The sequence below is a fragment of the Alligator mississippiensis genome, chromosome 3, assembly GCF_030867095.1.
Source record: "Alligator mississippiensis isolate rAllMis1 chromosome 3, rAllMis1, whole genome shotgun sequence".
Classification (NCBI taxonomy): Eukaryota; Metazoa; Chordata; order Crocodylia; family Alligatoridae; genus Alligator; species Alligator mississippiensis.
In genome coordinates, this window is record NC_081826.1 from 117409935 (window position 1) to 117434050 (window position 24116).

Genomic DNA, 24116 nt, shown 5'->3' on the forward strand with positions numbered 1-24116 from the left:
GTGGTTTGATCCTACAGACTCTTGTAGAAGAAAGGAAACACTCAGGTGCATAAGAGAGTAAGTAAAGAACTGGACTTGAAGTTTACTAGGATCTGAATGTGGAATCTGGCTAATATAAATGATTTTCACTGGGAAATAAATTACTATAAAATGATGAAAACTAATTCTAATAGCAGAAGGAGCAGATGCAAGAACTTTCACATGATGTTTTTTCTTTTCCTTCATATAATTTGAAAATGAGTTTATATCACTCATGTAAAGTAAGGGAAGGGTCAGATTTTCAAAACCAAAGTGAGTTGCCTTTAAATGTTAACAAGTATATAGCTGCCTTTAAATGCTTTGGCAACCTTGGGCTTCCCAGTGTCAGCCACAGGGAATAGTTATAAAGTTATCTAATTTGGAAGTGCCAAACCACACTGTTCGTTATGAAGAGCAAAACAAAAGTGGCTTCTCAAAAATTCTCTCACATGCTTGCAGTTCACTTAGCTTACTATAGTAAAGATAATTTTTGCTTTCTTTACATGCTTATCTTTATTACAACATTTTATCCTTAACAATAACTGTTTTACCATTTTGTAAGCATGTCTCCCAGAAGGGAATGCTCAGCCTTCATTTTTGCAAACACTTTTGTTTTAGGTGAGCTTCTGTAGGTTCAGTCATAATCTACTATAACACTTCAACCTGAACTAAGTTTGGTTTGTTTCAAACATACATACTAAATCTTCCAAGGGCAGCAATCAGTCATCTTGTTTTAAAGTAAGCCAGTATGAGGATATGTAAACCTCCAGAAAACTATTCATAAACTAAACAGCTAGGATTTAAAAAATGTAACCAGGAAGATCAGTAAATGCAGAAGAGCTGACTAGTTGCAAGAACACTTGCTCAAGACCTGCAAGTGAAAATTTAAACTCCTCCACACCCCCCAATATCCACACATCCAACAGCTACAACAGCACTTCAGTAACACAATAGTTCAATGACATTTGAATCTAAAGAGTTAGTAATATATTTAGATGGAGAAGTCAGTTGTTTCAGGATAACAGATAATGACACTTAAGAACCTTTCAGTTGTTTCACCATCTGTCGCATTAAGTTTTAGTTTAAAAAATAAAAATGGCTAAGTGATCTGACCCCCGCTGACTTCCTGCTCCTTGGGCAGGGGGCTGGACCCAATGATCTCGCAAGGTCCCTTCCAGCCCTAACGTCTATGAAATCTATGAAAGGGATCAAGTACCTCTTTTAAACATAAGGTATTTATCTGGGCAAAAGCTGGCAAACCAGAGTAAAGGATGAAGTGTATTTCTTCATCCATGTAGATAGCAATGCAAGCAGAGATGACAATGTTCCAGTTTCAACCTCCAACTTCCTAGAGCATTTTTTATTTAAACATTGAACTGTTACACAATTAAGCAAAGGGCTTGCATTTCCATTTCAAGCTCACTCACTCCAAGCTATACCCAGACTCAATGTGGCTCAGAATTTTTAATCCTGAAGATGTAGCTACCTCCACTCTCCTTTTCCCTCACCCTCATACACTAAAAATCATTCTTACCGCAGTTATAAAAAACGCTTTTCTTAAATCAGACCAGCTGCATGGTGGCATTCCACAAAGAGCTAAATTATCCCAATGGAATAATCACTGTATTAGCAACAAAGCACTTACACACACTGCAGATGGCCCACACGTCCCTCCTCCCTCATCCTGGCACTCCAGAAATTCCCTCCCCCACTCCCCCCAGCAAAAAAAAAAAAATCTTACTGCTCATATTGCAGCTGATACTAGACAATTTATAGAAAATTAGGGTTGGAAAATTAAAGTCATCTAGTCCAACACCCTGCTCAAAGCAGGACAACCCCCAACTAGATCACCCCAGCGAAGGCTTTGTCTATCCAGGTCTTAAAAACCGCCAAAGATGGAGATTCCACAACCCCTCTGGGTAACCTGTTCCAGTGCTTTACTACCCTCAACATGAGGAAGTTTTTCCTAACATATAGCCTAAACTTCCTTTGCTGCAACTTGAGACCATTGTTCCTTGTTCTGTCCTCTGCCACCACCAAGAATAATCTACCTGCATCTTCTTCATAACCACCCTTCAGGTAGCTAAAGGCTGCTAATTAAATCCCCCCTCAGTCTTCTCTTCTCCAGACTAAATAAATCCAATTCCTTCACCCTCTCCTCATAGGTCTTGTGCCCAGCCCCCTCACTTTTTTAGTTGCCCTTCACTGGATTCTCTCCAATTTGTCCACATCCTTTCTGTAGTGGGGGCCCAAAACTGGACACAGTACTCCAGACCTGGCCTCACCCCTCAATCAGGTGACAACATTCCTACTAATTGTCACAACCTAATTAAGTAGTGCCCATGTCACAAACAAGTAAAACCATTCAAAACAGTTTTTTTCTGCACTAGGTTAACTAAGGGTTAACAATAATGACAGTAACTGCTTTTTTTTTGCTGCGCATGTCAAAAAGAAATTTATAACTGTGACACTAACATGAAATGAAACTTAGCCTTCTGTGCTGTACATAAATCATTATAACTGGTCAGAGAAAACAGGGAGTAACCCTGTGAGATAACACCCTAGCGAAGACCGCTAGATAATTGGCAATTCTAATTAAATTTATGACGTGGCGAAAAGCAATTGGCTATTACACAAATAAAACCCATCTTCACTTCCGTGAAGAACGGGAGACCTCCGCACACACACCTGAAAAAACCTCTGAACGTATGCGTGAGAATAACTGACAAATTGATCGCTTGTCAGTCTCCCCCATCTCAACCTTATCAGACATAAATCAATGACCTGCCGGCCCGATCTTTCTCCGTTTATCTGCCCGACCAAAGACTTTCATGCAGACCGACCTTCGAACCTTAAGCTGTAACTAACCAAGTATCTCTGACCTCCGCAATTCACCACCTTGACGGCGTGAGTAAATAATCTTGCTTTGCAACCTATAAGCGTCCGCCTAATTAATTCCACTCCAAGCGTCACAAGTACCCGCCTGACGGCCTTCTAAGGCCCCGGACCCTTATCTGCCCGGGTGGGAGTCAGGGAGAGCTGCTGGCCGGCTGCCCTGGGTCCCGACACTAATGAAGCCCAGTACACTGTTAGCCGTCTTCACAACAAGGGCACACTGTTGGCTCATATTCAGCTGATTGTCCACTGTAACCCCCAGGTCCTCTTATGCAGAGCTGCCGCTTAGCCTGTCAGTCCCCAGCCGGTAGCAGTGCATAAGACCATTCCATCCTAAGCAGAGGATGAAGATATTGAAGAAAACTGGTGCCAGGACCAACCCCTGGGACATTACTACATACCAGCTGCCAACTAGACATCAAGCCAGTGACTACTACCCTCCGAGCCCAATGATCCAGATAGTTCTCTTTCCACCTTATAGTCCATTCATGCAACACGTACTTCTTCCGCCATCTGCAGAACCAGTCTTCCCAACATAGAAGGCAATCAGGTTGGTCAGGCAGGACTTGCCCTTGGTGAATCTATGCTGACTGTGCCTAATCACCTTCTCCTCCTCCACTTAAAAATGGATTCCTTGAGGGCCTGCTCCATGATCTTTCCAGGGATTGAGGTGAGGCTGACCAGTTTGTAGTTCCCTGGATCCTCGTCTTTCCTTTTCTTAAAAGATGGGCACAATATTTGCCTTTTTCCACTCATCTGGGACCTCTCCCAATTGCCATGAGTTTTCAAAGATAATGGCCAATGGCCCTGCAATCACAGCAGCCAACTCCCTCAGTACCCTCAGGTGCATCACATCCAGTCCCACAGACTTGTATACATCCAGATTTACTAAACAGTCCCATAACTGTTCTTGTGCCACTACCAGCTGCTCAACTCCTCCACAGACTTTGTGCCCAGTGCAGTAGTCTAGGAGCTGACCTTGCCTGTGAAGACTGAGGTAAAAAAGGCATTGAGTTCAATAGCTTTCTCTGTATCATCTGTCACTAAGTTGCCTCCCCACCCAGTAAGGGAGCCACACTTCCCTTGATCTTGTTCTTGTTGTTGACATACTTGTAGAAACCCTTCGTGTTACCCTTCCCGTCCCTTGCTAGCTGCAACTCCAACTGCGTTTTGGCCTTCTTGATTTCATCCCTGCATCCCAAAGTAATAATCTTATACTCCTTCCTAATAATTTGTCCAGGTTTCCACTTCTCGCAAGCTTCTGTTTTGTGTTTTAGCTCACTGAAGTGTTCCCTCTAAGCCAAGCTCGTCTTCTGCCATACTTGCTAGTTTTGCTGCGCATTGGGATGGTTTGTTCCTGCACCCCCAGTAAGGATTTGTTAAAATACAGCCAGCTCTCCTGGACTCTTACTCCACTCAGACTGGCCTCCCAATAGATCCTGCCCATCAGTTCCCTCAGCGAGTCAAACTTTTCTGAAGTCCAGGGTCCTTACCCTTATCTCCTTTCCTCAGGACTGGATTCCTCATGAACTCAATCATCTTGTGGTTGCTGCTGCCCAAGTTGTCATCCACTACTACATTCTCCACCAAATTTTCCATGTTTGTGAGCAGCAGGTCAAGAAGAACACAGCCCCTAGTTGGCTTCTCTAACACTGGCACCAGGAAGTTGTCCCCATCATTTTCCAAAAGCTTCCCGGATTGCCTGTACACTGCTGTATTACACCCAAACAGATGTCAGGGTGATTGATGTCCCCCATGAGAACCAGGGCCTGTGACCTGGAAACTTCTGCTAGCTGCTTGGGAAAAGCCTCATCCACCTCATCCCCCTGGTCTGGCAGTTTATAGCAGACATGCACCATGACGTTGCCCTTACTCTCCCCTCTGACCCTAACACAGAGACTTTTAAACAGGCCTAATTCCAGTTCCATACTAGAGCAATCAGACAGGTCTTTTAAACATAAAGTGCTCACAGAGGGACAATAATAGTTTGCAGCTGGAAGTAGCCTTAGAACCTCTCCACTATATATTTTTTATGTTCAAGAATTCAAAATTCATAGTTTCACAGTTGGTAGGGTCGGAAGGGACCTGAGCAGATCATCAAGTCCCACCCCCTGCCATGGCAGGAAAGAGTACTGGGATCAAACGACCCCAGCAAGGTGTTCATCTAACCTCCTCTAAAGACCCCCAGGGTAGGAGCCAGCACCACTTCTCTTGGAAGTTGGTTGCAGATCCTAGCTGCCCTGACTGTTTAGTAGCGCCTCCTGATGTCTAGTCTGAATATACCCTCTGCCAGCTTGTGACCATTATTTCTTGTCACTCCTGGTAGTGCTCAGGGGAACAGGGACTCCCCCAATGCCTGCTGATCCCCTCTGACTAGTTTGTAACAGGCCACTAGATCCCCCCTCAGCCTTCTCTTGTGGAGGCTGAACAGGTTCAGGTCCCATAGCCTCTCTTCATAGGGCCTGCCCTGCTGGCCCCTGATCACATGGGTGGCCCTCCTCTAGATCCGCTCCAAGTTATCCACATCCCTCCTGAAGTGTGGCATCCAGAACTGGATGCAGTACTCCAACTGTGGCCTGACCAGTGTTGCATAGAGGGGGAGGATCACCTCCTTGGCCCTGCTTGAGATGCATCTGTGGATGCATGACAAGGTGTGGTTGGCCTTCCTGACTGCATCCCCACACTGCTGGCCCATGTTCATTTTGGCATCAATAATGCTTCCAAGATCCTTTTCTGCCTCTGCACTGACGAGAAGGGAGTTCCCCAGCCTGTAGGTATGCTGCTGGTTCCTCCTCCCCAGGTGCAGTACCTTGCACTTGTCAGTGTTGAAACCCATCCTGTTCTCATCTGCCCACCCCTGTAACCTGTCTAGGTCCAATTGCAGCCTATTCCTCCCTTCTAGCATGCCCACATCCCCCCAAATCTTAGTGTCATCAGTAAATTTGAACAGGGTGCTTTTTACCCCCACGTCCAAGTCACTGATGAAGATGTTGAACAATGTGGGTCCGAGGACCGAGCCCTGGAGGACCCCACTGCCCACATCCCTCCAGGTCGAAAATGACCCATCCACCACCACTCTCTGGGTGTGGCCCTCCAGTCAGTTAGCGACCCATTTGACTGTGTAGGTGTCGACACCACAGTCCCCTAATTTTTTAATGAGAATGGGGTGGGAGACAGTGTCAAAGGCCTTCCTAAAGTCCAGAAAGACTATGTCCACTGCTACCCCTGCATCTAAAGATTTTGTGACCTGGTCATAGAAGGCCACCAGGTTGATCTGACAGGACCTGTCTCTAACGAACCCATGTTGGTTGCCCCTAAGCATAACCTCCCCTGCTGGCCCCTCGTGGACATGCACCACGATAATTCTCCCAAAAAGCTTACCCATGACTGAAGTAAGACTAACTGGCCTATAGTTTCCTGGGTCCTCCTTCCTCCCTTTTTCTATTTCATTTCTACTGGTAGAAATAGGGACAGGTTCTCCCTTCAATAAAAACAAATAGTATACAATACTTACTGCTATGGCAAGTACCTCTGTATACAGCAGGTATGTTTTAAGTTAACTGCCATATTTATTTTTCACTTTATAAAAAAAAATATTCAATACATCATATAATAATAACAACCTACACAGAATAAAGCTGCTCCTAAATGAGATAACAGATTAAAAATCCAGTAAACCTTCAATCCTGGGAACCATGGTTTTTGTAACGCAATGTTGCATACAAATTATTTATTCCAGCACCACAAACCTAAACTACTCAAATTAAGATGCAGCCCTTACTCCAAGAGCTTTCACTTTTAATTTCTGCTCGTCAACATGGAAAGTCAAATAAACCAATTTCAAAACAAACAAAAGGAGCCTTATTTACTATTAAGAATGTCAAAAATCGGCCAAGAGTAAAAACTATTCCTTAGATAATGCTGTAGATAAGTACTGCGTATACAGATTGTAGAAGACGACTAAAGTTCGGCAATATGTGCAATAAAGGGGAACATAGCAAGTACTATCTAATATGTGGCTTAAAGATGAAGTCAGAACCAAACCCATTAAATGTTCTTTTATCTAGATGGGACTGTACGAGACAACAATACTTAAAAATAAAAGGCATTCATAGAGAAATTTTGCAACCCTAGTGGCCAACATCCCTCTATCTAAAAGCAACAACATGGATATGAAAAGTACTATAAACTAGAGGTGCACTGATACATGGGTCCCATATTGGCTTGGCACCAGTATAAGGAAAATTGACTGCAATGGCTTTTTTTGGCAGGTGAAGCCAATAATGACCCTGATGAATGCCCCATGCATGCACAGCCACAGTAGCACAGACAGCCAGGAGCTCAGCCCAACAGTGTGGAAAACACCTGGGTCCAGCTGGCAAGTCTGTTGTGAAGGAGGGAGGCGGGGATGGGACACGACAGATCGAGTCCCCAGTGATTAGGGAGGGAGTGGGGCTAGGGCAGGCGCTGCGTAACCGGGGCGAAGCGGGAGATGGAGCCACAAGCGGCTTGTCCGAGGGATGCAGGGGAGCCGCTCCTGCCAGTTTGCACACCCCCAGAAGGGCATGTGCCCCCAGACTGGTGCATGGGGCAGGGTGGGCTGCTACTGCAGGCTGGGCCTGTGGCAGCACCAGGCTATTCCCAGCAGGGGCTGGGCCAGGGTGGCACTGGGAGAGGGCTATGGGGGGGGCTACAGTGAATATTAGGGTGGCTGCAGCCCCCCACTACAGCCCTGCTCCCAGCACTGCTGCCACCCACCCCAAGCACAGCTCAGCCCAGGCTCACACCAGGAAGAACTCGGTGCCGCCCTGGCCCCGGCCCACAGCGGCAGCCTACCCTCACCCAGTGCACAGATCCGGGGGTACATGCCCCCCATGCCCTCCCAGGGTGCGTGCAGCGGTGGAAGCCACCCTTCCACTCCTACCCCCCCAACAAGCCTCTCCTTCTCCCTTCCCCACTGCAGGGGCCTCAATCTACCCTTCCCGTGCCCCTTCCCCCACAACAGACTTACCAGTTGGATACCACTCTCCATGCTGCCCAGCTGTATATCGGAATTAGATCAGTATCAGTCCAAAAATTCTCTACCAGTGCACTCCTACCATGAACAATTAACGCAACACATCCTTTAGCAAATAAAGATAGGCTAAATTTTTGGGCTATTGAAATTGCCTAGGTACAAACAAAATCAACATGATACTAGCATTGCTTGGCATCTCTGTTTTGGCATTCTCAGTATTTCCCATGTGATGAAAAAGTTTCTTAATTTCAGGGCAAGTTTTTCTGATACTTAAAATATGACACTTAAGTGAGGCTGGTCACTAACTGCATGTAAGATATCAGCATGTAAGATATCAGCAGAGATCCCTAAATACTGACATTCCCAGAACAAAAGTTCTCCCATTCCAGCCATGTACCATTAAATCCTTGGGTGACTGCAGATGTTAAAAAAAAAAAAGACAAAAAAAACCAAACAAAAAACAACACCCCACAAAACCATGTTTTACTTTAAACTTGGCATGTTCCCACACCAAGCCTCACGCATGCCCAGAAGAGGCAATGCATTACTTCAACCTAGTTCATCTGATGCCTGTAAAAATAAGGCACTTTAATAAGGCTTTTTTGGCACTTATCTAATAGCTGACTGAATCAGCTTTAGCTAAAAGTGCCAAATAGCCCCGCTGAAGCTCCTGATGCCTACCTGGCTGGGGTCATTTGAGCCCAGTTTTCTTCCTGCCCAGGCAGGGGGGCGGACCTGAAGATCTGCAAGGTCCCTTCCGACCCTACTTCTATGATTCTATGATCTTTACAGACACGGCAGACCCAGGTTGAAATAATACGCTGTTTCTTCTAATAAAACACATGGTTTCTTTGGGCAGAGGTGGGCAGAAGGGGGGAGGGTTGGGGGGTTTTTTAACACCTGCAAGCAGCCCTTGAGATGAGAAAAAGTCCACCTCTCAATACATTAGAAAAGATGGAGCATTTTAACTTTGGAGAATGAGAAAAAATTGACACGTAGAGATAAAGGACAATTATGTTCTGAAGTATAGCGTTGAGAAATTTCTTATTGCTTGTGTCTCAACAAGTCCAGGTCAGTTTAAAAGTAAAACAAAAAACAAAGCACTAACTGAATCCTGAAAATTTGCCCCAAGATCTTTGAAGCAATCTGTGTATTTAGTCTTAGACACGATTCATAGAAATATAAGATTCAAATGATAAAAGTTTACAACAGAACCCAAACTGCTCTAGCAGCATAGGCAGACTTAAACAGAAAGGTTTTCCTTCTAGGATTCAAACAACACTAGACACTTATTTTGCTAACCCTAGCCACGTTAAGTAACCTGCCAAAAGCCAAGGTAAGTGAGAAGCAGAGCCAGAAACTTGCCTCAAAACTGATTCACAGTTCTTTGAACTAACAAGGAAAATAAATCTATTTTTAATACAAAATTTAAGGGCATTATCTGACCCACCTTCAACTCCACATTCACATATGGAACTGACTTGTAAATTAAATCGATAAAGGACAATGGGAATGTTACAGTATTTCAAAATAATGCTTTTTAGAAACACAGCAACTAACTGAATTTTCCACTCAGTCTGACCTACTAACTAGCTTAGGAAACCTGAGTAAAGTCAAGCTTCAGGAGATGATGGACATGGGACAGATGGTCACCGGGAAGGATACCAAATCCAATTCATCTCAGTAGCAGTCGTACTAGACCAGCCCCCTCTACAGTAGGCTGGAGGGGGGTTCTTGAGTTTTACTCGAGCTCCTAGAATCTACAGGATGTTTAGAGACACCGTTACTCAGAGGAACTGGAATTGTAGATGTGAAGCTTCCCAAAAGCCTAAAACATCTGATTAAAGATCGTTCATCCCACCTTTGCAGTAGATCGAGTCAGCAACTATGGCACTTCCATTAGATCTCCAAGTTCCCCACAACTAGTAACAAACCCTGAATATATATTGGGGTAGGCAATTATTTGGACTGGAGGGCTGCTTAGGGTGTTTTGGTGAGCTGTTGTGGGCCAGGTCAGCACCCCTGCCACTCCCCAAGCAGTCAAAAAGCCCCCAAGTGGTTTTGCTCCATGCACCGCCAGTCAGACGGGATGGGGCTGTGGGCAAATGGGGAGTGACATCTGGGAGTGGGAAGGACAGGTGGAGCCAGAATTTTGGGCCTGCGACAACACTAGACCAGGGCCCAGAGCAGAGCCACAATCCGCTCCCTGCACTATCCTGTGACAGACACCGGTTCTGTGGGCATGGGCATGTGGGGACATAGCATTGCTCTGCCCCAGGCCCCACGCTATCACCATCCTGCAATCCCAGGGTCTTCATGGAGACAGGCAGGGACCTGTGCAGGCAGGGCACATAACTGGGAAGAAGGGATGGGGCTGTAGCCAGGCGCAGAACAGCATCCTGTAGCAGGAAAGGTGGGCAGCAAGGCCCACATTTGACACCCACATCCCAGGCAGCTGGGATCTTGGAACAGTGACAGCATGGGGCCAGGGCCTGGAGCAGAGCCACAATCTGCTCCTCATGCACCCCTGCCTGCAAAACGGGTGCCCATACTGGGGGGCACGCGAGGAGCAGATTGGGGCTAAGACCCTAACCCTGTCCGCCCATCCTCTTCCTGGATGCCTCTTCCTGCCCACCTTGGCTAGGGCTGGTCCTCATGCTGGGCTGAGTGGAGCCAGAGGTCCTTCCACAGGCTAGATAAAAATCCTTTGGTGAGCTAGATTCAGCCCACAGGCCAGATATTGCCCACCCTTAAATACATATGGTACCCAAATCCATGGGTAATAAAAAACACTGATATGCCTTTCAGCAACACACCCATATTAAAACAAATAATAATACTACCAGAAAGGGTCTTTAAAAACAAAACATCTCATTTCTTTCCTTTTGCAAGAAATGGTCTCAAGAATCTCATTCCATAAGGTGGTGCACGTTCTGTTGACCCCTATACCTTTTCTGAGTTAAGTTTGGTTTTAGGCTTGAGGCTTTTCTTATCAACATTTTCTCTACCTTTTTAAAATTTTAAATTACACGTTCATACAAAAAAAAGACAAGAACGTTTCAACATAGAGAGCAATTAGCTGATAAAAAGGTTAAGTTAAAAAGTCTAAATATACTGCTTATCAGAGAATATAATCAAGAACAACTGGAAATAGTAAACTTAATTGACAAAGTATGAACTTCTTGGTACTGAATGCATTTTTCTCAGCTTTGAAGTTTCTTCTCTAGCATACAACAAAATATCACACAGGCCCAGTCTTCACTCAGACGCAAAAAAGATTAGAAAAAATATGCGATTTAAATAAACTTAAACAGATTTGAAGACACTGGTAGACATTCAATTCAATTCTCTGTTGCACTGTTAGTTGGAATAATTGCTTACCGACTTAAGCTAAATAAATACAAGTCAGGTTTTAACTGATTTAAGAATATATACATAAATATTCAACACACAATTTGCATCTGTCTAGTGTTAGATGAAAAAAAAAAATCAAACATTTCTAATTGCTAGAGTCAAATGACTGCAATTTGTATGAAAACAACACTGAAAAACTTGAGCACTAAAGGGATAGAATACAGCCCTAAAAAATAAATGGCTCGTAATATTACTATTCTTCTTTGAAGTACACCTTAGGTCAGGGGTGTCAAATGTGTGCCCTGCAGGCCTCATCTGGAGGGACCAAGTGCAAGGCCCACTGCTCAAATCAATGGTACAGGGCCCCACTGAGGATCTCTCAGTGGTAGGGGCAAACAACAGCTGTATTAACTGCTATAGCCACCGCTGACCCCACTGCCACCTGTGTCTAGGTCTAGCCCACAAGCCCCACAGTCTAGAACCAGCCCCAGAGGCCAGATGAGTTTGATACCTCTGGCCTACATGAAGAGTGAACCAAACTACTGAATAAAACTTTTTTTAATTAGGCACCCCTTATTTTCTAAAGCGTCTACTAACACACATTCTAAATTACCATATCCAAAAATACCTTTCCAATAAATGTTCTTTTAAGTCCTCCTGATTAATGAATCTGAAAAGAAAAAAAAAAGCACTTAAAGGTAAGATTAGCATAAGCCTATTCATGCACTGGTCACAGGCAGCATGCTGTGTTTTTACACTGATCATAAATTCTTAAAACCGGTGGCTTAACAGCTACAAGAGCTTTGGCTGCAAATGTGATCTTTTAATTTGACACATGATGATCATGCATTGATTCCAGTAGTGAAGTGACTACAGTAGCCAGGGATAAATATTCAGACTGAAAAGAGAAAGGTAGGATGGAAGAGGTGTGATGACAGAGTTGTTAAAAGCTAGGGGAGGGGAAGGTGTTCGTGTTTCTACTACCAGCTTTCCACTGACAATGCAAGCACAAACCTAAATCAGAGATGCCTACACTTTCGTAAGCAGCAGCTTACTTCATTAGATCGGACACATCTAATGAAGTAAGACATTGTTTAGGTGAGCTTGAGCATCACTGATTTAGTTAGTCTATAACAGTGCTTCTCAAACTTTTTAGGCCTAAGCCAGCCCTCCTTCAACTCCAGGCACCCTCCAGAACTCGGGCAACTTGAGCAGCACCCCCTTTCAAAAGCTAATAGATTTTATTTTTCTTTTTAGCCAAGGGCAAAAATCTGTTCCAAATTCAATTGGACAAAGCCCAATAGTCAAGTTCCCAAATTTGACTGAGCAGAACTCAACTGTCAAGTCTGGGTGGCTCTACCACAGACCAAGTCTCTTCCCTCCCAGACCCATCAGTCTGGGACTTCAGATGCTCCCCATATCCAGGGATGCTCCCCATATCCTAGGTGCAAGCTGCAGATATGGGGGTTCAGATGCCCCTTGTCGTGCTTGATCTTAGCCAAAAGAAATTGGTTCCTTTTCAGTGCTTACCTCCTCACAGAGAAGTTGGGCAGCACAGGGAGCCTGAGCCAGCCCCTTTCTGCTGATCTCCGACTTGTAGCCTGAGCCTTCCCTTGCCTGTGAATTGCCTCCCCTCTCCTTCCTGCGGCACCCTCTCAAGACCCCCAGTTGAGATTCCCTGGACACATCTACATGAGACGCGACAGTGACATAGCATCAGCTGGCAAAAACCGTGATGCCGCAGCTACTCCGCCACAGCAACATGCTCCTTTAGAGTAGTGCCATTACTATGGCGACGTAGCAGCTAAAAATAAGATGCTTGGACTGTGCAGCAGGGGCTGTCATTTAGCACTGCCAAAAGGAAGTGCTGAAGGATAGCACAGTAACAACAGTGCCAGAGAACATAACATGCAAATCCACCCTATCTCTGGCCGAAGAACCCAGCGCCCTGCCTCAACCCCCCACTCCTGTGGGGAGGTGGCAGGGAGGGTGCTCGCCCATGAGGAAGCTAGGCTCCAAAGGCACTGGGGAGCAAGGGCAAACAGGATGCGCAGGCACCATTTCCACCCAGTGGCCCCAGCCTCAGCTCCAGCCCCCAGCAGGGCCCTGGCAGAAAGAGTTCCAAAACGGACCAGTCCAAGTCAGGGCGGCTGGGGCCGCACGTACGTTCCACACCCCCCTCCCCGGGAATGGAACTATCCACGTGCGTTCCACCCGCCCCCCGGGAAATGGAACCGCTCACGCGGGCCCCAACAGTCGCTCTGGGCCGTCCCAAGAATAGGACATGGGGGAGGGAAGCTCCCAGCGTCCTTGGGGCTTGAAACCGTGGGGCGGGGGCACTCGGGGTCTAGGCGCAGCCCGGCCACAGCAGAGACTGGGGGTGAAGGAACGGAAGGGGCAGACGTTACTACTCACCTGCCGCACTCGCGCCTCTCAGGCTTGGAAGGGCTCCGCCATCATGGCCGCTCCACCCCCTACTCACGTGACAGCGCGGCGACGGCGCGCCGGAGAGGACAAACTAGTGCGCGCCGCGGTTGGTTGGGGGAAAACGGTGGTTGCACCGAGCCCGCAGGGCGGGGCATCACCTTGCCCGGCGGCCAATGGGAGGCTGCGGCTGGGGCATGAGAGCTCGGGGGGCGGGACCAGCCCGGGCTCCAGTCCCGGAACGTGCGCGGCTCCTCCCCTGGGTCCGTCCCACTGGGAGGAGGAAAGGCGGGGGCAGTGTGTCCGGTCGTATTTGTACGATAATTTCGTCCTTCGTACGATGTACGAAAAGTAAAAGTGGTGAAAATGCAGGAGACTTTTTGAAGGAGCGAACTGATGCAGCATTTGCAAAGCGCAAGTCACTCTCGGACAGTCTTAACTGACTTTTGGGTCTCGCTCCATGAGGACCTACAGTGAGCAATAGAAAGTAAATATGAAGATTTACTTGCATATTTATTTTCATATTTTTTCCAGTGTACGGTAGTTTTTTGGCGCACACAATAATTTTGAGCTTGCAATACAGTCATTTCATATTTAAGACCTGGCAATGCTGGGCAAAGCGTTGGGGCAGTGCAACACCCTGCCCTGAGCAGAGACCGGAGCGAGGGTCCTGGTGTATGGGCAAGCTTGCCCACCCCTCTCCCAGCCATGCAGCTAGTCCAGTAAAAGAGCTCCTGGCCTCTTGAAAAAGTAGCCTGCTTTGCAAAGCCAGGATGCCGCCCTTCAGAAAAATGAGACTTTGAAGGTCCTTGCCAGACATTACATATATCGTGCGATTCACTGAGGAAATGCATAATCCAGTGCCTCCCAAACTTTTCTTGGCATGGCCCCATTTCCTCAGCATGGCACCTCAATCCCAACCCACAGCCCCTCTGACCCCAAATGCTGATGTTGCGACCAGCCACCTGTGCAAAGTGAGATGGGTCACATGTGCAAAGTTGTTAGCATCCAATTCACTAGTGAATGGTGCAATAAATGTCAACAGGTCACGCATGCAAAGGTATTATCATGCGGTTCACTAGTGACTCGCACGATAAATGTAGACTGGCCAGATGTGCAAAGTGAGCACTGTAAATGAACCACATCTAAAGTTATCACACAATTTCCTGGTGAATCACACAATCAATGAGGGCTGGCCATACTCATGAACTTCACTTGTGAATCATGCAATAGATGTAGCTGTGCAAAGTAACTACCACAACATAAAAACGTCCATCCAGCTATTAGAAGTGCCAACTAGATAAAAAGTTTGTGCTTGAAAATGTGTAACAACTCAATCACTGGTTTCTATCCAGCTTTCAGCTGAACGTGTGGCAGGGCCTGAAGATAAATTGCACTTGCTTTGAAAATAAGGTTGCAAAATGAATTTAACGCAAGATTATGCATCCAAGATTATAAAAGTGTGTGCCTAATCCAGCTCCTGCTAAAGTAATGGCAACAGTCCCACTTATATAAATAGCACCAACTTTAGGTGGGTTCTTAGCAGACCCAGGTCAGAGGAAAAACATCAATAAAATGTTGGGTTTTTTTTTTTAATATGGAGCAGGATATCATCAGAAAACAAACTACTGTTATAGCTGAAACATCTCAACGTGCACAATTTGGCAGGTTTATTTTTGTGTGCCCTGCATCTCCTTCAACTCCAAATTTGGAGTTTGGGGTATCTTACTACAGTTCCAGAAGTCTGAGTGTGAGCATGGACTTGTGCTGGACTTGTACTGTCCACTCCAGTTGACCCAGCAGTAAATCTAGGTAATTTATGCAGGCTGAGGAGCCAAAAGCAGCTGGATAAGGTGCTAGCCACATCATTCTGTTGTGCCACTGGTGTATAACCACTATGGACTGCTAGGGTAAGGGCAGATGATTGACCCCTTTTTGATCTTGTATCTTCTCCAGGGCTCATGGAGTATATAACTTTTTTATATAAATGCACCTGGAATGTCACGCTACTTTGTTTAAAGGATTTTTTTCCTATAGGCAACAGATTATACTTTCTCTTGAACTGGTTGAAAAGTCAGTAGATGTCATGAATCTACTCCATATTAGAATTCTAAGTCTAACAGCAGCTAAAGTTTGGCAGCCTGTTGACCTTTTGTTTGAAACAGTAACAGAAGTAACTCTCCTTCCCAGTCAGTCTGCTCATGTAAAGCCATCCCTGACCCTCCCACTTCCTGCTGCAAACCTCTTGACTAGAATTACTCCCATTTCAAACACCAAAGTTGTGTACCATACTTTTCTGAGGACATTCACAAGCTAGAAAGAATACCAGCAAGAGTGAAGCATTGTGAGAGAGGTGAAAAAGAAAATAGGGGGAGAAAAAACAAGCCTTTGAAAGAATAAACAGTGAACTCTTCAAATACAAATCAACCTAGGGCAGATTGCTAAATGCTTTCATGTAGCACCTTTGTTATATGCCCGAGGTCAGCCCAGAAACATTGTTGCTATTGCTTTAAAGCAGGTTCCTATTTGTGTTGAGTCTGTGCTTAGCCTTGTAAACACACAGGGTGTATCAGGGACCTTGTCCATAATACACATAAAGTGATAGGTAACGTATTACCTTCATAGCATTTTTAGTCAAGAGTTGAATCTAGCCAGTGGATTATAGAGACATCTGAGGACATCAGTCCCTGCACTGACCTGGCTAGTCTAGTCTGCTTTAGATGTTTGAGATCCATCTTCCTAGGACACTAGTCAGAGGCAGCGCTAATCAATTCCAACTGTTCCATTCTTTATCGTGCAGCCATGAGCAGATCCTTTCCTGTTTCTTCGCAATTTCTCCTCCTCCTCATTCTTTTTATAGAGTTTTAAAACCGGAAAAGACTTCATCATCTAGGCCAGGGGTGGGCAAAAAGGCCAATCCAGCCAGCAGCCAGACTCCATTTCCCAGCAGCCCCTGCCACGTGGCTGAGGCCGGTCTCCATGGAGACCCCAGCCTCAGCTGCCTGGGAAAGTTCAAGACTGGCTTTGCCCTGGAAACCAGCCTCAGCCACTCCGGAGCTACTGGGATCTTGCAATGGGGCAGCTTGCTCTGGAGCCAGGGAGAGCCATGATCTGTAGTCTGCACACTCCGAGCAGGGGCGTGCAAGCAGGGGATTGCGGTTCTGCCCCTGCTCCAGACAAGGCTGTCATCACTGCAAGGAACTGGGGTACAGCCATGATCACCTGCTCCCATTGGAATGGCTGTCGTTAGCATGGTTTGTCTTAAGTGCCTTGCTTCCACATACAACTTATTTTTAATAAACCAAAATTACTTGGTGTCTTTGGGCACAGCAAGTTAACTTTGGAACAGAAGTAACTCTCCTTCCCAGTCAGCCTGCTCATGGAAACCCATTCCTGACCCTCTCACTTCTTGCTACAACTCCAACTACCTCCAACTACTTCCTCCAACTACAGTCCTACACTGACAGCTTCACACTGGAACCAGCTTGTCCCTGAATGCACTCAGCTGCTACAGGGTCATCTTGATCAGATGGATATTGGTATGAGTGTCCTTTTACAACAAAAAAAGATAACAGTGAATTCATATGCTCAGTAAAGAAGCCATGCCCTCATCTGTTGCTATGAAAGTGCTGGACTTGGTTGCCCTTCTTAGGAAACAGCATGTTCAGTCTCATTTGGAGAAGTCACCATTGTTTAAACACTGTCAGGGCAATTGAAGACAGGGGCTCGTCCTAGAGCAGTTTCCAGGGTTGAGTCAATCCAAAAAAGTTCCAGGAGAGGCAGCTAAAGACATGAGAGCAGAACAGGTGTTGCATTAATGCTCCTACTACCTGTCCATACTTTGAAGAGTTGGACCACATTTTGGCTCATTTCCCACAAAGTACCCAAAACAACATGGCCGTGGCCAACATGAAAACCAGTAACTTCCCCAAAAACCCACTGAAAAGTCACTTGACCCCCACAAGTGCTATGAAGTCTAAGCAAGATGAGGATTTTATCAGGGCAGCCAAGAATCGTTTGGCCTTGTATCTTATGCCAGACCCCCATGCATGCAGACCAACCTACTGCATTGCTGAGTAGGAGATTTCTAGAAGCAGCCAGCCTGGAAACGCTGCTGAGGAAAACTGTGTCCATAACTATTATGTATTGCATTATTGTACAACTGTTTAGGGAATTTTGAACTACTTTTCTGAGTAAAAGCCATATGTCACTATTTGGTACAGAGCTAACAGCTTCTCTCTGCTTGTTCAACATCTAATCCCATTCCATCTCATGTGCTTAACAATTTACATGCCAAGGATTTCAAGTGTTACTTTCCAATGAATCAGATTCAGTGCCTCTGTACTTCTATTCCCAAGCTGATTCCTGGTTACTCTCCCTCTGTCATCAATCCATTATTCTCCTACTGCTCCCATCCCAACTCAAGATATAGCTCCCACAAGTGTTGAGGAAGTGTGTCTATTACATCAGAAAATACATAAAGGAAAAGAAACACAGTAGAAAAGGCATGTCGTCTCCTAACCTCATTAATGCTCAGTACTTATGGAAAGTTAAGATTTCATGTGGTAAATCAAACTACAGAAATGTTTTAGAGCAGAAGCAGAAGAGTGACCAGGTTTACATAGGAGAGGCAAGTCATAAAAAAACCCAGCATACTGTTACCTCTTGTGCAGGCAGCATCTATCTGCTTCAGACAAATCTACTCCTGGTTGCAGCACCAGGATCAAAGCCCCTACATCAGGGTTGGGCAAGATGCAGCTCACAGGCTAGATCCAGCCTGCCAAGGGATTTTATCCTGCCTGCAGCAGGTCCTTTGGACCCACCCAGCTCAGGCACAGGGGGGCAGCCCAGGCTGTGGCATGTGTAGTCAGTCCTGTTGCCCTTGAGCGCACAGCAGGGCATGGGCAGCTCAGCGGCTGGACTCTGCTTCCTGGCAGCCTCCGCTACTGTGGTTCCTTCCAGTTGGTGCTGCTGCCAGACCTGGCCCTGCTGCCTGGGCACCCTGGCCTGTCCATCCTGCACCCACCCCCAGGGGTGCCAGAGGGAGCGGGCAGGTGGGGTCTCCATGGAGACCAGCTGGTACCCCCCACAGGCACAGCACGCTTGGCTGGGTGGATGCGATGAGGCCGTGAGCAAGTGGGGAGAAGCATCCAGGAGTGGGACAGGCAGCCAGCGGCTGGGGCCTAGATCTCAGGGCAGTGACAGCACAGGGCTGCAGCCTGGGGCAGAGCCGCAGCAGGGACGTGCAAGGAGCAGATCACAGCTCTGCCCCGGCCTCAGCCCAGCACTGTCACTGCCTCGCAATCTTGGCCCTGCCTGCCACTCTCTGCCCGCCTACGGCTCCATCCCATCCACCTGGCTGAGTGCACCCTGCCTGCAGAGGTCCTGAGCAGTTTCTATGGAGATCCTGCCTGCCTGCTGCCTCTGGCATCCCTGGCAGTGGGTACGGACCAGACAGGCCTGGGCTGGATAATATCTTATTTCTCCCCTCCCTCCCAGGCCCACAACAGCTCATCCAAATTCCTGTAGTGACCCTCCAACCATAATAATTGCCCACTCCTGCTCTACATTGTGCCATGTGGAGCACACTCCCAGTTGTGGTGAGGTTGATAGGAGTGAACCCATTGCTCAGGATTGAAAGAGCTAAAATATGAAGTGCAGCCATGAAGAAGGAGAGCCTGCTAAGCCATCTGTATCTTACTGATTTCTCAAATGCTTTTCCAGTCTTACAACTGCAGACAATATGGAGTACATAGACTCCCACAAATCCTCTGTGAAATGAGTAACAACTTGCTAGATAGATAATGAGTTTTCACACCACAAATTAGCATAGATACACTAAAGAAAGTTAGGGTTTAATTTCCAAGCAATATGTGGATACAAAACTTCCAAGAACAACCCAGCTGCTGCAAGAAGTAATGAGAGTAATTTACAGCACAGCATGTGGGGAGGGAGAAACATCAAATCTAACAGCCAGTGGGTGAACAGAAACAGAGCGTGAGAGTTGCTTATAGAAGGTACTTGAGCAAGTTTTAGGCACACAATGCCAGAACGGGGAGAAAGAGAGAATCTGCCTGTCAGCCTTTACCTCTGTATCTGAGATGATAGAATTGAGAGGACAAATCCCACCCATGGCTCTCTTCTGTAGATGAGGAAAGTGCAAAGAAGGAAAATCTTCGTGGTCTTCCTTCGTGTATGTGGGTTTATGTGAGAGACTATGAATAAGCATATAAGGAGAGCAAATGACCCATAGCTCTAAGCTGTTCCATTGTGTAGTGGACAAAGCAGCAAACACATTACAAGGAGATTATCTCCTCCTATTTTTTTCCCTATGATGAAGTCTTACAGCTACCACAGGGAAAGTAAAGCATGGAAGTGAAGGTGTTCATTGGAGGATATCTACCTTAAGAAGCTGAACATACACTGAAAACATCTGAAAAGGCTCCACAGTACATGGCACTATTCCCTCAGAGCTACTATTGATTGAGTGACCCTCTTTAATTGGGGATAATCCTCCCAAGGAATCAGCAGCTGGAGAACCATTAGATTCTTTAAGTCTCCCTATTCCTCTCCCTCCCATCCTGCCAAGCCTTCCTAAAAACAGTACTTCCGTGAGGTCAGTAAATAGTGAGTTTATAATGCTTATTTTAAAAAAAGCTGGGTTTTTTTCTTGGTTTTTTTTTGACCCCCAGATATCCAGGGGTTCAAACAACCTGTGCAAATAAAAAGTGGAGCAGCGCACACATGGGCAGTGCTCCTTTGCAGTGTGCAGAACATCTGGATGTGTGGTATGTGGGTGCTACAGATATGTTTGCAGTGCCACATACCGCATGGCTGCACTCATCTGAACACGTTCGTTTTGTTTGTTAATTTTTTTATAGCTGTTTGCTTTTTTTTGTGCAGCACAGCATATTGTCAACCTAGCTAGACAAATAACCTAATGGGATTCCAATTTTTTTTTCATCAAACAAAAGAAGGAAAAAAACAATAACAGCTACCATTGATAAAGGTTTTGTAATACAAATTATACTGGTGAAGTACTATGAGTAATAAGATTTTTAAAAAAAGCATAATTCCAAAATAGACATCAGCATACAAAACTAAACTCTTTAAAAAATCCTTTTTATTGATTCATTACCATACAAAATTTATTCAAATTACATCCATTTGAAGTGGTAAGATCACAGCTAGAGAACAGGTCACCCTTTAATAAATCTATTTACAAAACCCACCATAAAAGCTTTTTTTTTTTTACATTATTTTACAGGTTTTTTAAACTAGCATACAATGCAAAGCTAAATTAGTTTAGTATTTTGCCCGCACACATTGGGACAAGTGTTTAATTTGTACAAAATGGTATAACAAAGACAGACAATATCCATTAGTCTTCATTTTATCTTCCCCCACAAAAGTGCCCCTTGTCTCACACAAAATCTTCATGCTCACAAAACTTTTACTTTCCTCTTCCACAAGACTTAAACTTTAAATACTACAATTTTATTTACAGACCCACATCATTTAAAAAAACTCTTTAAAAAATTACAAACCAGCTAGAAAATATTCTGGCAGTGTTTACAAATTAATTCCTATTGTACAAAAATGCTAGACAACTAAAGTGTGAGTAGAGAACATATATCAACTTAAATATAACTGCAGAATGATCTATGCACACATTTGTACACATAAACACACACTTAACACTGTTTAACAGTTCTTAATGTGTTGCCCTTTATACATTGTTATATTCTAAGGCTCACTCAGTCATACAGTTTTAAGTACTGTAAGTTTTTGCCATTTCATATGTGAGCTTCTATAGCAGCAACTCAATGGTACCAGAAAACCTGCATACATAAAATTCAAACTACAATATAAAATAGTACTAAATTTACTATATATGTCAGATAAACACAACAATAATGCAAACAGAAGATTATATGGGGCATCATCCAAACCAACACACATTAATTTAGCCCATAAAGTGGCAACATTTTACACAAAAATGGAAATTATTTAAGACTCATTAGAATTCTTTTCACTTTCAAAAGAAAAAAAATAAATATTGTTGCTATACTATTCTACCAAAGAGTTTCAAAAATAAAACAATTCAGCTGATGTGGTACTTACACTTATGTAGTTTTTACTTTGGAAAAAACATCAGTCCCATGTTGCTGGCAAGGAGAATTATAAAAGCTAGAAGCAGAGGAAGCTAACCCACTGAGATAAATATGGTATTACTGAACAAACAAAGCTTGGCATAAGTTGTTTTCCATAAAGGGAAAAACCCACAGTGCATCTCTAGTAGGCACTTAACACAAAGCCCCACTTAGTACCAGAAAAATTTATGTACCAGTTCTAGTGCACACTGGGGGCAGTAAAACTGAACTGTGCATCTTCGTTTTATTTTTTTAATAAGTAAAACACTTTCTCTCGCACACGCACACAAACACACACACATAAGCTTTTTAAAAAATATGTGGTTACTATGAGAAGTGGCAGAACATTATACTTTGCCCATATCTGAAATATACACTACATTTAAAGTGTATTTTTATTAAAAGCTTTTTAAGGACCTTAGTATCTGACCTCATATTGAAACACATACATTGCTCTCAAAACGCTCATTTTGAGCAATTTAAACATTCCTGCAGAGTTGAAGATACCCATTTCACACGCTTGCGTTACTTTATATTTACGTTTACTGCAGGTACAATCCAGGTTGCGAGACTCAAAAGACATGCATTCTCCACAGAAGGCACAGCCTGAAGTACTATTAAAAAATTGCTATTTATGACTAAACCAGTTCATTGAGCCCTCCTCCACAAGCCCACTTGACACTGTAAGCAGAAACTGAGTAAGTGGGGGAGAAGTCATTTATGCTACCTGCCTGCACACTGTGCCACTTGCTGACTCACGAGGTGCTGGAGCCTAGGGTCACACAGGTCTTGGCTGCAAGAGCCTGCAGTTGGTTGTACTAACCTAGGATGTATTTCATTAGACCGTCAGCATTGCTCAGAAGTCTGGTTTACTCCTCTGTAATGCTATCCTTGGGGGGCTAGGGAACAACTCTGAGTGACAGCAGGTGTTCTGGTGCCATTTTTAAAGAAAAATGCTTTATATTGAAATTAACATAATCAACTGTATATAAACTCATCCACCAATGAGGGAAGCTTTTCAAAATCATAAGCATCAAAGAGATCACTGATGCCTTCTTCTTCCCCAAGGCTCAGCAGATAATCTTCCTGAAGCAGAGGAGGCAGCAAGTTCACAAATGGCCCTTCAAAGTTTGAGGGAATTTGGTCCTCTGTCTGCTGCAGAAGGTTGGTTGGAGAAGCCAGTGGAGAGAGGTTTGTCATATTCACTGAGTTGTCACCTTGTCCTGAGTTACCAGAAGCCAAATCTATTAGATAAGAAAGTTAAAGATAGTGATAGTCTCATCTCTTATATAACAATTAAATACCAAAACAAAGGTTTTTCACCAAGTTACTTAAATGCATAGCAAAGAAGTGGTCTTCTTTCTCTGCTCACTTATATCCACCTGATTGTAGATTATAAATAGCATGTTGGAAAAAATGCCCTTAGGTTTAGTGAATGGGGGGAGCAGGACGGGGGTGATGACAGCAACATAAGCTTTCTTACGAATTTACTGTATCCTTGCCACAGAAAGCAGCATCTGTCAGCAATTACTTATACAGAAATGAAATTAAATGAAAGACACAGATTCTTCAATGGAACCCAGTATGCAAACCTATTATGAAAGTCTTAGCAGGGCACATAAACTGGCTTTGGGACTGTGTCCAAGTGAAGTATATTCAAGGCTTTCTAAATAAATATAAAGCGTCTTGAATGTCTGACTGGTTAACTGCAGATGACAAATAAGTAAATGTAGCATTTTGCTTCTGACTTTGAGAAAATATTTGTTTGCTGCCCACTGTTCTCTTTCAGAAAGTCATGGTCAAGTAGATACATTTTATTAAACAGATCAGCTATAAATATATAGCTTTATAAAATCTGCAAAGAGAAGATCTGATGTCATAAGTCAGGGGTGTCAAATTCATCTGGCCCTGTAGCTGGGACTGGGACTGACCTCCTATGCAGTGCTGGATCCTGGAGCCAGTATGTGCTACACACAGCACATGGGAGCAGGGCCAGCTCATGGGGTTGTTCCAGCAGCCCATGAGCCAGATTATATAGCTGCATTGGCTGAATGCAGCCTGCGGCCACAAGTTTGACACCCCTGTTATAAGTACAAGGCAAACAGGGGAAAAAGATACTTTTTAATACGAATCAGAAAGATATTGAAGAAAACTTGTACCTTAGCTTTCCAGTTCCTTGGCCAAAAAGGCACCCAAAAATACAATTGTACAGATGACTCCAGCCACATTTTCATACCACACTGAAGACTTTTGCG

General features: G+C 44.8%; 2 protein-coding genes across 5 annotated transcripts in view; both read right to left on the minus strand.

The window, feature by feature from the left end:
* CDKAL1 (CDK5 regulatory subunit associated protein 1 like 1) overlaps positions 1–13807 on the minus strand; it is a 706822-nt gene extending 693015 nt beyond the window's left edge. The window contains exons 1-2 of one of the 3 annotated variants that reach the window (XM_019490403.2): positions 13700–13805; positions 11913–11954 (exon numbers count right to left, since the gene is read on the minus strand). The gene's annotated coding sequence lies outside the window, so the exon portion shown is untranslated. Of the gene's footprint in view, positions 1–11912; positions 11955–13699 lie in introns of all 3 variants that reach the window. The other 2 variants (XM_019490405.2, XM_019490404.2) reach the window with 2 other exon arrangements.
* A 7002-nt stretch (positions 13808–20809) lies between these two features.
* The window catches only part of E2F3 (E2F transcription factor 3), a 68981-nt gene continuing 65674 nt past the window's right edge, over positions 20810–24116 (minus strand). For both annotated transcript variants that reach the window (XM_059724331.1, XM_059724330.1), the window contains exon 7: positions 20810–23105. In XM_059724331.1, the coding sequence (XP_059580314.1) occupies positions 22840–23105 (266 nt within the window). In that variant the 3' untranslated portion in view covers positions 20810–22839. The remainder of the gene's footprint in view (positions 23106–24116) is intronic.